Raw genomic sequence first — 15704 nt, 5'->3', positions numbered from 1 at the left:
TTCTTTATGTTTTCTTGGGGTGTCCTTGACACTTATGGCTGCTTCAATCCTTTCTCCCTTTCTTTCAGAAGATTCCCCAAGCTCTGCCTAATGTTTGACTGTGGTTCTTTGCATCTTTTCCATCAGCTGATGGGTGATGTCTCTCAGATGATAGTTATGCTATGCTCCTGTCTTCAAGTATTGCAGAATATTACTAATAGTGAGGTGGGCTCTCACTTATGGCATGGATCTCAAGGAGGACCAGTCATTGGTTGACCATTTCCTTAATTTCTGTCCCATCTTCATTCATGCATGTATGTTTCCATTTATTTATTTATTTACTTATTTATTTATTTATTTACATTTTAATTAAAGCCACCCCTTTCCTCCCAGTCCCCCCTCACATAGCCATTCTTTTAATTCTCCTATCTTTCCCCTCTGACAATGGGGAGGCTCCCTTTGGTATCACCTACCCTGGCACATCAAGTCACTGCAGCACTAGGTACACCCTCTCCCATTGTAGACAGACGAGGGAGCCTAGTTAGGGGAGCAGGATCCACAGTTAGGCAACAGAATCAAGGACAGCCCTGGTCCAGTTGTTTGTGAACTCACATGAAGACCAAGCTGTACATCTCGGACAAACTTTGGAGGTTGTCCTCCAAAATAGGTGAGGACTTGATCTCCTGTTCCTTCAACAAGGCAGACTTTGTTCAGCTTTAAAAGAAGAATGCTGTTTCTATACAAGTAAAAGAGGAGTTGTAAGAGATAGCATGAAAAAAATCAGAGAAGTACTAGAAAAACATAAGAGAGAAAGAGAACAACAAAAAAAAAGTTGGTGTAAAAATTGGTTTTCCACCTCTCCATGGCTCACTTATTATATATTATATATAATATAATATATTATATTATATATTATATATATAAGATTATATATATAAATGTATATATAATATATTATATTATATATAATCTTATATATATTATATATACATATATATATAATCAAAACACAAAATTCACTAAACAAGGAAATAAGGGAAAAAGGGTAAGTAACTTATAACGGCAGACCTATCAGAATCACACCAGACTTCTCACCAGGGACAATGAAAGCTAGGAGATCCTGGGAAGACATAATACACAAACCCTAAGAGAACACAAATGCCAGCCCAGGATACTATACCCAGCAAAACTCTCAATCATCATAGATGGAGAAACCAAGATATTCCATGATAAAATCAAATTTAGACAATATCTGTCCACAAATCCAGCCAACAAAGGATAAGAGATTGAAAATGCTAACACAAGGAGGGAAACTACACCCTAGAAAAAGCAAGAAAGTACTCGTCTTCCAAAAACCCAAAAGAAGATACCCACAAAAATATAAAAATAACATCAAAAACAGCAGGAAGCAATAATCACTATTCCTTAATATCTCTTAACAACAATGGACTCAACTCTCCAATAAAAAGACATAGACTAATGAAATATTTCTCATGTAAGTATTCAATTTTACCAGAAAAGGTTTGTAATTCCCCTTTTAATTAATTTACTAATTTTTTATGTCTACCATTTTATCTGCATTATTTTCCATGATAATCTTCAATTTTAATATGTCTTTCTATATATGTCCTCTATTTTATCAGAAATGTTTTCGAGCCACCATCTTGGCTCCGAGAGCTGACTGGCAGGGAGTCCTGTGGTTAGACGGAGCCCCGTTGTCCGAGGTCACCAGCCACCATCCTGACATAGGCAGCTCAACCAGCTCAGCCGGGGAAGTGCCTGACTGGCAAGAAGTCCCTTCGTTAGACTGAGCCCCACAGTCCGAAGTCGCCAGCCACTATCCTGGCACAGGCAGCTCAACCAGCTCAGCCAGGGAACTGCTTGACCTGCAGGGAGTCCCGCAGTTAGATGGACCCCTGTGGTCCAAGGTCGCCAGCCACCATCCTGGCACAGGCAGCTCAACCAACCCAGCCAGGGAAGCAAGTGCCTGACCTGCGAGAAGTCCCACGGTTAGATGGAGACCCCGTGATCCGAGGTCACCAGCCTCCATCTTGGCACAGGCAGCTCAACCAGGCCCACAGGAGGTAGAAGCAGCAGCCAGTGACAACAGGACTAAGGCCAGAGATAACCAGATGGCAAAAGGCAAACGCAGGAACGTTACTAACAGAAATCAAGGCAATATGGCAGCATCTGAACTCAATTCTCCAACAACAGTAAGTCCTGGATATCCCAACACACCAGAAAAACAAGATTTGGATTTAAAATCACTGGTCATCAGGTCCTGTGCCCTGCGGAGAAGTGCCATTCTAGCTACCAGTAGGACGGGACAGGCGACTCCAGGTACGGAGATATGCTGAGTCTAAGACCTCTGGGGATGCAGACCACCATGCTACGGGCTGCCACCAGCGTCCAGGACCTGAGCAGAGCAGCGGTTCATCTGTGTGCCAGCCAGGCACGGGTCCTGTGCCCAGCAGAGAAGTAGGCAGCCACCATCCTAGCTACCAGTAGGATGGGACAGGCAACCCCAGGTACTGAGATATCCCGAGTCTACGACCTCTGGGGATGCAGACCTCCGAGCTGCGAGCTGCTGCTTGTGCCCAGGACCTGGGCAGAATGGCGGCTTGTCTGTGTGCCAGCCAGGCATGGGTCCTGTGCCCTGCAGGATCTCTGCTGCAATCTTCACTCCCTGACAGAGCAGACAGGCAGCACCAGGTTCGGTCTACAGAGACAAACCAAGGATAACATTGCTTGGAGCAGGACACACCAGGGCTCCAACAGCACCCAAGTGGAGGGTAGCACATCAGCAATCTGTGCCAGGGGAAGCCCAGTCATCCAGTGGTGCAGAAATAGCCGTATGGGCTCACAGGAGGTTCAAGCACCAGCCAGTGACAACAGGACAAACTAACACCAGATGGCAAAAGGCAAATGTAGGAACCTTACAAACAGAAATCAAGACAATATGACAGCATCTAAACCCAGTTATCCAAAAACAGCAAGACCAGGATACCCCAACACACCAGAAAAACAAGATTTGGATTTAAAAAAATCACTGGTCATGATGCTGTTAGAGGAACACAACAAGGATATAAATAAATCTCTTAAAGAAATATAGGAGAAAATGGATGAAAAGTTGGAAGCCCTTGTAAGGGTAACACAAAAATCATTTAAAGAAAACCAGGAGAATATGAGTCAAAAGATAGAAGCCAGTGAGAAGGAAATGCAAAAATCACTTAAAGAAATACAGGAGAACTTGGGTCAACAGGCAGATGTCATGAAAGAAGAAAAACAAAAATCCCATAAATCTCTTAAAGAATTACAGGAAAAAAAACAAACAAGCAAGTGAAGGAACTGAGCAAAAACATCCAGGATCTAAAAACAGAAGTAAAAACAAATAAGAAATCACAAAGAGAGACAACTTTGGAGACAGAAAACCTTGGGAAGAAATCAGGGGCCATAGATGCAAATATCAACAACAGAATACAAGAGAGAGAAGAAAGAATCTCAGATGCCGAAGATACCATAGAAACCATGGACTCAACAGTCAAAGAAAATGCAAAATGTAAAAAGCTTGTAACCCAAAACATCCAGGAAATCCAGGACACAATGGATTATAGGCACAGATGAGAGTGAAGATTTACAACTTAAAGGGCCAGCAAATATCTTCAACAAAATTATGGAAGAAAACTTCCATAACCTAAAAAGAGAGATGTCCATGAATATACACGAAGCCTACAGAACTCCAAACAGACTGGACCAGAACAGAAATACCTCCTGTCACATAATAATCAAAAGCCCAAATTACTAAACAAAGAAAGAATATTAAAGGCAGTAAGAGAAAAAGGTCAAGAAACATATAAAGGAAGACCTATCAGAATCACACCAGACTTCTCACCAGAGACCATGAAATCCAGAAGATCATGGGCAGATCTCATGCAGAATCTAAGAAAGCACAAATGTCAGACAAAACTACTATACCCAGCAAAATTCTCAAACTCTCATAGATGGAGAAACCAAGATATTCCATCACAAAACCAAGTTTACCCAATATCTTTCCAAAAACCCAGCCCTACAGAGAATAATAGGAGGAAAACACCAATACAAGGAGGGAAACTTCACCGTGGAAAAAGCAAGATAGTAACCTTCTTTCAATAAACCGAAAAGAAGATAACCAATCAAATATAAAAAATAACTTCAAAAATGTCAGGAAGTAATAATCACTATTTCCTAATATCTCTTAACATCAATGGACTCAATGCCCCAATAAAAAGACATAGACAAACAGACCGAATATGTAAACAGGACCCTAAATTTTGCGGCCTACAGGAAACACACCTCAATGTCAAAGACAAACACTACCTTGCAGTAAAAGGGTGGAAGACAATTTTACAAGCAAATGGTCTCAGGAAACAAGCTGGAGTAGCCACTCTAATATCAGATAAAATTGACTTTCAACCTAAAGTCATCAAAAGAGACACTGAGGAACATTTCTTGCTGGTCAAAGGAAAAATACACCAAGAAGAACTGTCAATCCTGAACATCTATGCTCCAAATTCAAGAGCACCCTCATTCATAAAAGAAACTTTACTAAAGTTCAAAGCACACATTGCACCTAACACAATAATTGTAGGGGACTTCAACACTCTACTCTCCTCAATGGACCGATCAGGAAAACAAAAACTAAACAGGGACACAGTGAAACTAATTGAAGCTTTGGACCAATTAGATTTAACGGATATATATTGAACATTTCATCCTAGAGCAAAAGAATATACCTTTTTCTCAGCACCTCATGGTACCTTCCCCAAAATTGATCATATAACTGGTCACAAGACAGACCTCAACAAATATAAGAAGATCGAACTAATTCCATGCCTCCCATAGGATCACTATGGAGTAAAAGTGGCATTTAATAACAATAAAAACAACAGAAAGCCCACATACACATAGAAACTGAACAATACTCTACTCAATGATACCTTGATAAAGGAAGAAATAAAGAAATCAAAGACTTTTTAGAATTTAATGAAAATGAAGGCACAACATACCCAAATCTATGGGACACAATGAAAGCAGTGCTAAGAGGAAAACTCATAGCCCTGAGTGCCTCCAAAAAGAAAATGGAGAGAGCATACACTAGCAGCTTAATGACACACCTGAAAGCCCTGGAACAAAAAGAAACTAATTCACCCAGGAGGAGAAGAAGACAGGAAATCATCAAACTCAGGGCTGAAATCAATCTAGTAGAAAAAAGAGAGCATACAAAGAATCAACAAAACCAGAAGCTGCTTCTTTGAGAAAATCAACAAGATAAACTCTTAGCCAGACTGACCAGAGGTCACAGAGACAGTATTCAAATTAACAAAATTAGAAATGAAAAGGGAGATATAACAACAGAAACTGAGGAAATTTAAAAAATCAGCAGATCCTACTACAAAAGCCTATACTTAACACAATTGTAGAATCTGAAAGAAATGGACAATTTCCTAGACAGATACCAAACACCAAAATTAAATCAGGATCAAATAGATCATCTAAACAGTCCCGTAACCCCTAAAGAAATAAAAGGGGTCATAGAAAGTCTCCCAACCAAAAAAAGCACAGGACCAGATGGCTTCAGTGCAGCATTCTATCAGACCTTCAAAGAAGACCTAACACCAATACTAACACTATGAAGAATTGAATTGGAATTTTGATGGGGATTGCATTGAATTTGTATATTGCTTTTGGTAAGATGTCCATTTTTACTATATTCATCCTGCCAATCCATGAGCATGGGAGATCTTCCCATCCTCTGACGTCTTCTTTGCTTTTTTTCTTCAGAGACTTGAAGTTCTTGTCATATACTTATTGCATTTGTTTACATTCCGAATGCTTTCCCCTTTCCCGGTTCCCCCTTGCCCCTCAGTCTCACAATCCCTCTTCCCTCTGCCCATTTCCCAATCACCCCCTTCCCATTTCTCTGTCCTAGTACTCCCCTACAATGCTGGATCAAGTCTTTTCAGAAACAGGGACCTCTGTTTCCCTCTTCTTGAATTTGCTATGCTAATTGTGTCTTGAGAATTAAAAGTGTCTGGGCTAATTAATATACAATTATCAGTGATTGCATTCCATGTGTATTCTATTTGTGATTGGGTTACCTCACTTAGGATGATATCTTCCAGTTCTAACCATTTGCCTAAAAATTTCATGAATTCATTGTTTTTAATTGCTGAGTAGTATTCCATTGTGTAAATACACCACATTTTCTGAAACCATTCCTCCATTGAGGGACATCTGAGTTCGTTCCAGCTTCTGGCTATTATAAATAAGGCTGCTATGAACATGGTAGAGCATGTGTCCTTATTGCAAACCAGGAAATCCTCTGGGTATATGCCCAGGAGAGGTATAGCAGGGTCCTCTGGAAGTGTCATCTCCAGTTTTCTGAGGAACAGCCAGACTGATTTCCAAAATGATTGTACCACCTTGCAATCCCACCAGCAGTGGAGGAGTGTTCCTCTTTCTCCACATCCTCACCAACAACTGCTGTCTCCTGAGTTTTTAACCTTAGCCATTCTGACTAGTATGAGATGAAATCTCAGGATTGTTTTGATTTGCATTTCCCTAATGATTAATGATGTTGAACATTTCTTAAGGTGCTTCTCAGCTATTTGAAATTCTTCAGGTGAAAATTTTTTGTTTAAGCTCTGTACTCAATTTTTAATAGGGTTATTTGGTTCTCTGGGGTCTAACTTCTTGAGTTCTTTGTATATATTGGATATTAGTCCTCTGTCAGATTTAGGGTTGATGAAGATCCTTTCCCAGTCTGTTGGTTGCTGTTTTGTCCTTTTGACAGTGTCCTTTGCCTTACAGAAACTTTGTAATTGTATGAGGTCCCATTTGTCAATTCTTGATCTTAGAGCATAAGCTATTGATGTTCTGTTCAGGGACTTTTCCCCTGTGACCATGTCCTCAAGGGTCATCCCCAGTTTCTTTTCTATTAGTTTCAGTGTGTCTCATTTTATGTGGAGGCCCTTGATCCACTTGGAGTTGAGCTTAGTACAAGGAGATAAGGATGGATCAATTTGCATTCTTCTGCATGCTGTCCTCCAATTGAACCAGCACCATTTGTTGAAAAGGCTATCTTTTTTCCACTGGATGTTTTCAGCTCCTTTGTCGAAGATCAAGTGACCATAGGTGTGTGGGTTCATTTCTGGGTCTTCAATCCTATTCCATTGATCCGCTTGCCTGTCATTGTACCAACACCATACAGTTTTTATCACTATTGCTCTGTAGTATTGTTTGAGGTCGGGGATCCTGATTCCCCCAGACGTTCTTTTACTGTTGAGAGTAGTTTTAGCTATCCTGGGTTTTTGTTGTTCCAGATGAATTTGAGAATTGCTCTTTCTAACTCTATGAAGAACTGAGTTGGGGTTTTGATGGGGATTGCGTTGAATCTGTATATTGCTTTTGGCAAGATGGCCCTTTTAACTATATTAATCCTGCCAATACATGAGCATGGAACATTTTTCCATTTTCTCAGGTCTTCTTCGATTTCCTTCTTCAGAGACCTGAAGTTATTGTTGTATAGATCTTTCACTTGTTTGGTTAGCGTCACACCAAGATACTTTAGGTTGTTTGTGGGTATTGTGAATGGTGTCATTTTCCTAATTTCTTTCTTGATCTGCTTATCTTTTGAGTATAGGAAGGCTACTGATTTACTTGAGGTGATTTTGTAACCAGCCACTTTGCTGAAGTTGATTATCAGCTGTAGGAATTCTCTGGTAGAGTTTTTTGGGTCACTTAAGTATACTATCATATCATCTGCAAAAGTGATAGGTTGACTTCTTCCTTACCAGTTTCTATCCCTTTGACCTCCTTATGTTGTCTAATTGCTTTAGCTAGGACTTCAAGAACTATATTGAAAAGATATCAACAGAGAGGGCACTCTTGCCTAGTCCCTGATTTTAGTGGGATTACTTCAAGTTTCTCTCCATTTAGTTTGATGTTAGCTACCGGTTTGCTGTATATAGCTTTAAATATGTTTAGATATTGGCCTTGGATTCCTATTCTTTCCAGGACTTTTAGCATGAAAGGATGCTGAATTTTGTCAAAAGTTTTTTCAGCATCTAATGAAATGACCATGTGGTTTTTTCTTTGAGTTTGTTTATGTAGTGGACAGAATTGATGGATTTCCATATATTAAAACATCCCTGCATGCCTGGGATGAAGTCTACTTGATCATGCTAAATGATCGTTTTGATGTGTTCTTGAATTCGGTGGGCAAGAATTTTATTGAGTATATTTGCTTCGATATTCATAAGGGAAATTGACCTAAAGTTCTCTTTCTTTGTTGGATCTTTGTGTGGTTTTGTTATCAGCATAATTGTGGGTTCGTAGAAAGAGTTGGGTAGTGTTCCTTCTGTTTATATTTTGTGGAATAGTTTGAAGAGTATTGATGTTAAGTCTTCTTTGAAGGTCTGATAGAATTCTGCACTAAAACCATCCGGTCCTATGCTTTTTTTGGTTGGAAAGCTTTCTATGACCCCTTTTATTTCTTTAGGGGTTATGGGACTGTTTAGATTATCTATTTGAACATGATTTAATTTTGGTGTTTGATATCTGTCTAAGAAATTGTCCATTTCCTCCAGATTCTCCAGTTGTGTTGAGTATAGGGTTTGTAGTAGGATCTGATAATTTTCTGAATTTCCTCAGTTTCTGTTGGTATATCTCCCTTTTCATTTCTAATGTTGTTAATGTGGATACTGTCTCTGTGCCCTTTGGTTAGTCTGGCCAAGGGAATATCTATCTTGTTGATTTTTTTCGAAGAACCACCTCCTGATTTTGTTGATTCTTTGTATGGTTCTCTTTGTTTCTACTAGATTGATTTCAGCCCTGAGTTTGATGATTTCCTGTGTTCTTCTCCTCCTGGGTGAATTAGCTTCTTTTTGTTCCAGGGATTTCAGTTGTGCCATTAAGCTTCTAGTGTATGCTCTCTCCATTTTCTTTTTGGAGGCACTAAGGACTATGAGTTTTCCTCTTAGCATTGCTTTCATTGTGTCCCATAGATTTGGATATGTTGTGCCTTCATTGTCATTAAATTCTAAAATGTCTTTGATTTCTTTATTTCTTCCTTTACCAAGGTATCATTGAGTAGAGTATTGTTCAGTTTCCATGTGTATGTGGGCCTTCTGTTATTTTTGTTGCTATTGAAGACCACTCTTATTCCATAATGATCTGATAGGAGGCATGGGATTACTTTGGTCTTCTTTGCCTTACAGAAGCTTTGCAGTTTTATTAGGTCCCATTTGTCGATTCTTGTTCTTAGAGCATAAGCCATTGGTGTTCTGTTCAGAAACTTTTCTCCTGTGCCCATGTGTTCAAGGTTTGTCTCCACTTTCTCCTCTATAAGCTTCAGTGTGTCGGGTTTTATGTGTAGATCTTTTTTGGTTGTTTGTTTGTTCTTTTTTTTTAATTTATTGATATATTTATTTACATTTCAAATGATTTCCCCTTTTCTGGACACCCACTCCCCGAAAGTCCCATCAGTCCCCTTCCCTCCCCCTGTTTTCCCACTCAACCCTTCCCACTTCCCTGTTCTGATTTTGTTCTATACTGCTTCACTGAGTCATTCCAGAACAAGGGGCCACTCCTCCGTTCTTCTTATACCTCATTTGATGTGTGGATTATGTTTTGGGTATTCCAGTTTTCTAGGTTAATATCCACTTATTAGTGAGTGCATACCATGATTCATCTTTTGAGTCTGGGTTACCTCACTTAGTATGATGTTCTCCAGCTCCATCCATTTGCCTAAGAATTTCATGAACTCATTGTTTTTAATGGCTGAATAGTATTCCATTGTGTATATATACCACATTTTTTTGCATCCACTCTTCTGCTGAGGGATACCTGGGTTCTTTCCAAATTCTGGCAATTATAAATAGGGCTGCTATGAACATAGTAGAACATGTATCCTTATTACATGGTGGGGAATCTTTTGGGTATATGCCCAGGAGTGGTATAGCAGGATCTTCTGGAAGTGAGGTGCCCAGTTTTCTCAGGAACCGCCAGACTTATTTCCAGAGTGGTTGTAACAATTTGCAACCCCACCAGCAGTGGAGGAGTGTTCCTCTTTCTCCACAACCTCGCCAACACCTGCTGTCTCCTGAATTTTCAATCTTAGCCATTCTGACTGGTATAAGGTGAAATCTCAGGGTTGTTTTGATTTGCATTTCCCTAATGACTAATGAAGTTGAGCATTTTTTAAGATGCTTCTCTGCCATCCGAAGTTCTTCAGGTGAGAATTCTTTGTTTAACTCTGTATCCCATTTTTTAATAGGGTTGTTTGGTTTTCTGGAGTCTAACTTCTTGAGTTCTTTATATATATTGGATATTAGCCCTCTATCTGATGTAGGATTGGTGAAGATCTTTTCCCAATTTGTTGGTTGCCGATTTGTCCTCTTGATGGTGTCCTTTGCCTTACAGAAACTTTGTAATTTTATGAGGTCCCATTTGTCAATTCTTGATCTTAGAGCATATGCTATTGGTGTTCTGTTCAGAAACTTTCTCCCTGTACCGATGTCCTCAAGGGTCTTCCCTGGTTTCTTTTCTATTAGCTTCAGAGTATCTGGCTTTATGTGGAGGTCCTTGATCCATTTGGATTTGAGCTTAGTACAAGGAGACAAGGATGGATCAATTCGCATTCTTCTGCATGCTGACCTCCAGTTGAACCAGCACCATTTGTTGAAAAGGCTATCTTTTTTCCATTGGATGTTTTCAGCCTCTTTGTCGAGGATCAAGTGGCCATAGATGTGTGGGTTCATTTCTGGATCTTCAATCCTGTTCCATTGATCCTCCTGCCTGTCACTGTACCAATACCATGCAGTTTTTAACACTATTGCTCTGTAGTATTGCTTGAGGTCAGGGATACTGATTCTCCCAGACTTTCTTTTGTTGCTGAGAATAGGTTTAGCTATCCTGGATTTTTTGTTATTCCAGATGAATTTGATAATTGCTCTTTCTAACTCTGTGAAGAATTGAGTTGGGATTTTGATGGGTATTGCATTGAATCTGTATATTGCTTTTGGCAAAATGGCCATTTTAACTATATTGATCCTGCCGATCCATGAGCATGGGAGGTTTTCCCATTTTTTGAGGTCTTCTTCCATTTCCTTCTTCAGGGTCTTGAAGTTCTTGTCATACAGATCTTTCACATGTTTGGTAAGAGTCACCCCAAGATACTTTATACTGTTTGTGGCTATTGTGAAGGGGGTCATTTCCCTAATTTCTTTCTCAGCCTGCTTATCCTTTGAGTATAGGAAGGCCACTGATTTGCTTGAGTTGACTTTATAACCTGCCACTTTTCTGAAGTTGTTTATCAGCTGTGTAGATCTTTGATCCACTTGGACTAGAGCTTTGTACAAGGAGATAAGAATGGGTCAATTTGCATTTTTCTGCATGCAGACCTCCAGTTGATCCAGCACCATTTGTTAAAAATGCTGTCTTTTTTCGACTGGATGTTTTTAGCTCCTTTGTCAAATATCAAGTGACCTTACGTGTGTGGGTTTTTTTCTGGGTCTTCAATTCTATTCCATTGATCTTCCTGCCTGTCTGCATACCAATACCAAACAGTTTTTATCACTATCATTCTGTAGTAGATCATGAGATCAGGGATGGTGATTCCCCCTGAAGATCTTTTGTTGTGGAGAATAGTTTTTGCTATCCTTGGTTTTTTGTTGTTCCAGATAAATTTGAGAATTGCTCTTTCTAGATTTATGAAGAATTGATTTGGAATTTTCATGGGGATTGCATTGAATCTGATTGCTTTCAACAAGATGTCCATTTTTACTCTATTGATCCTGCCAATCCATGAACATGGGAGATCTTTCCATCTTCTGAGAGTTTCTTCGATTTCTTTCTTCATACACTTAAAGTTCTTGTCATATTGACCCTTCACTTGCTTTGTCAGGGTCACACCTAGGTATGAAATTTTATTTGTGACTATTGTGAAGGGTGTCATTTCCCTAATTTCTTTCTCATCTTGTTTATCCTTTGAGTAGAGGAAGACTACTGATTTACTTGAGTTAATTTTATATCCAGCCACTTTGCTGAAGTTGTTTATCAGCTTTAGGAATTCTCTGGTGGAAGTCTTGGGGTCACTTAAGTATACTACCATATCATCTGCAAATAGTGATAGTTTGACTTCTTCCTTTCCAATTTGTATACCTTTGACCTCTTTTGCTGCCTGATTGTTCTGGCTAGGACTTCAAGTACTATATTAAATAGATAGGGAGAGAGTGGGTGGTAGGAAATAATCAAACTTAGAGCGGAAATCAACCAAGAAGAAACAAAAAGAGCTATACAAAGAATCAATAAAACAAGGAGCTGGTTCTTTGAAAAAAATCAACAAGATAGATAAACCCTTATCCAGACTAACCAGGGGGCACAGAGACAATATCCAAATTAATAAAATTAGAAATGAAAAGGGAGACATAACAGAAACTGTGGAAATTCAAAAAATCATCAGACCCTACTACAAGAATTTACACTCAACAAAGTTTGAAAACCTGGATGAAATGGTCTAGATACATACCAGGTGCCAATGTTAAAACAGGATCAGATAAAACATCTAAATAGTCCCATAAGCCCTGAGGAAATAGAAGCAGTCATTAATAGTCTCCCTTCAAAAAAGCCCAGGACCAGATGGGTTTAGTGGGGAATTCTATCAGATCTTCAAAGAAGAGTTATTACCGATACTCTCAAACTTTTCCATGAAATAGAAACTCAAGGAACACTACCCAACCCATTCTATGAAGCTACAATCATGCTTATACCTAAACCAAACAAAGACCAAACAAGGAAGGAGAACTTCAGACCAATCTTCCTCATGAACATTGATGCAAAAATACTGAACAAAATCCTGCCCAACCGAATCCAAGAATGTGTCAAAACCATAATTTACCAGGATCAGGTAGGCTTCATGTCAGGGATGCAGGGATGGTTCAATATACAGAAATCTGTTAATGTAATTCACTACATAAACAAACTAAAAGAAAGTACTATATTTTATATTACTTTAAAATTAAAATGATTATGCACATGACTTTGTGAATAAATGGACTAATTTTTCTGTTTTTAGTTTCAAAAAACCAATGAATTGATGAAATTCTTAGGGAAATGGATGGAACTAGAACATATAATCCTGAGTGAGATAACCTAATCACAAAAGAACGTGCATGATAATGCACTCACCGATAAGTGGATATTAGCCCAAAAGCTCAGAATAACCAAGATACAATTCACAGACCACATGAAGCTGAAGAAGGAAGAACAAAGTGTGGATACTTTGGTCCTTCTCGAAAGGGGATCAAATTGCCTATGGCTCACAGCCAACCAATGGACTGCATAGGGTCCCCAGTGGAGGAGCTAGAGAAAGAAACCAAGGAGCTGAAGAAGTTTATAGCCCCATAAGAGGAACAATAATATGTGCCAAGCAGTACCCTGAGAGCTCCCAGGGACTAAACCACCAACCAAAAAGTACACATGGAGGGACCCATGGCTCCAGCTACTTATGCAGCACAGGATGACCTTTTCAGACATCAATGAGAGGAGAGGCAATTGGTCCTGTGAAAGCTCGATGCCCAAGAGTAGGGGAATGCCAGATCTGAAAAGCAAGGGGGAGTGAGCAGGGGGAGAAGGGATGGGATATATTGTTTTCAGGGGGCAAATAAAGAAATGAGATAATATTTGAAATATAAATAAAAAATATCTAACTAAAAAGAAAAATAACAAAAAACAAGAAAAAATATAGCATTCTTATGGGACTATAAGAAGTAGAGATGACAAGGTAAAGGCTAGTAATAATAAATGAATTCTCATCCAATTATATGTGCTATTATGTGTGCTGCCTGAATAATACATATTTGCAGAACTAGTAAATTTCAATTCCTTAATTATTCTGATGATATCTGATTTCAAGCTAGTAATGTTATATTATAACTGTCCACTTGGGAAGAAATGTATACAAAGCACATAAAATCAGGTTAAACCTGCTTCCACACACCACAATGTGTGATTCAGACCACCAGGCATAGATCATAATGCTGAATTGTGTAGGATAATGAGCAAGAAAAGGCTAAAGATAGACATGAAGCAACTCAAGAATTAATCTTGATCCAGTTGAAATACTAAGAACATTGTACAGGACTTAAGATAGAGCCTACCATTAGTGATAGCCTTAGGTCAACCCCACAATCACATCTAACAACAAAGCAAAATCAGAAAAAAACTGCAAAGCACAATATAATATATTTTACTATATTAAAGACACAGAAATATCAACTACATAATTGTGGGAAATGTCCAGCTAAGTGTTCATAAAAGGTAGGGTGAATGTCTTTTACTTAAAACAGTTGATTCTAGTAAAAACTACTTCTAGAGCCTGTTTTATATCTCTGTTCCTCAGGCTGTAGATGAAAGGGTTCAGCAAGGGTGTGACTACTGTGTAAATTACAGAAGCAATTATGTCTTTGTCACTGGAGTTCTGGAATGAAGAGAAAAAGTATTCACCCGCAAGTGTCCCATAGTACAAAGACACCACAAGGAGGTGGGAGCCACAGGTGGAAAAGGTTTTAATCAGTCTCTTTGTGGATGGGGCCTTCAGGGCAGTGCTTCCTATGAGAATATAAGAGCCCATGATGATACTCAGAGACAGGACGAAAAGCAATCCTCCCTCAATGAAGATGACTAGTTTATTGAGGGAGATGTCTGAGCAGCTCAGCTTCAGGAGGGCAGTGAGATCACAGAAGAAGTTGGGGACAGTGTTCCTGGCACAGAAAGACAGTTGAATCAAGAGGAGGGTATACAGCAGGGCATGAATACACCCAACAAACCAGGAGCCAGCAACAAGGCAGACACAGACCTTCTCACTCATGACCGTGATGTAGTGAAGTGGATGACAGATGGCCACATACCTGTCATAGGCCATGGAGGTCAGAAGAAAGCTATCAATGCTTCCAAAAACTGTGAAAAAATACACCTGGGAAATGCATCCAGTATATGAGATGGACTGACTGTGTGTCAGCATGTTCACAAGCATATTTGGAGCTGTGACTGATGAGAAAGAGATGTCTGTGAGGGCCAAATAGCTGAGGAAGAAGTACATGGGGGTGTGGAGGCGAGAGTCCAGCCTGATGAGCAGGATGATGAGCAGGTTCCCCAGCACAGTTGTCAGGTACATGGCCAGGAACAGGGTGAAGAAGACGTTCTGCTGTTCAGGTCTGATGGGAAGCCCCAGGAGGAGGAAGTTGGAAACAGTGCTCTGGTTCTCCATCCTCATGATTCTCTTGTCTCTGCTGGGAATTAGAAAAATGATGAAGCACCAAGGAAAATGGCTATGACATTCTTGAAACCATCTTTTCTGTATGATTCTTCTTTGATTTAGATGCAAGTAATTAGTCTGCATAGAAGACTGAAGGATTTTTCGCAATTTAGTTTCTATTTACTTTCTACTTAAAAGGAGCTTCTTTCCATAATTCACAATTGATATCAAATGTTAATTCCTTAACTGTACTATAATAATAAGAATCCTGGCATTCATAGTCTATACAGCATATCATAGCTCATTTCTTTTTTTTATAATTAAAATTATTATAGTACAGTTAAGACACCAAGGAAAATAACTATGACATTATTGCAACCATCTTTTCTGTACAATTCTTCTTTGATTTAGATACAAGTAATTAGTCTGC

General features: G+C 39.2%; 1 protein-coding gene across 1 annotated transcript in view; it reads right to left on the bottom strand.

The window, feature by feature from the left end:
• Nucleotides 1-14353: 14353 nt before the first annotated feature.
• LOC127684133 (olfactory receptor 1J4-like) overlaps nt 14354-15704 on the bottom strand; it is a 63174-nt gene continuing 61823 nt past the window's right edge. The window contains exon 2 of the mRNA XM_052181098.1: nt 14354-15296. Coding sequence (XP_052037058.1) covers nt 14354-15296 — 943 coding nt within the window. The remainder of the gene's footprint in view (nt 15297-15704) is intronic.

Source organism: Apodemus sylvaticus, chromosome 5, assembly GCF_947179515.1.
Source record: "Apodemus sylvaticus chromosome 5, mApoSyl1.1, whole genome shotgun sequence".
Taxonomy (NCBI): domain Eukaryota; kingdom Metazoa; phylum Chordata; class Mammalia; order Rodentia; family Muridae; genus Apodemus; species Apodemus sylvaticus.
This window is presented reverse-complemented; position numbering and strand designations above follow the sequence as displayed.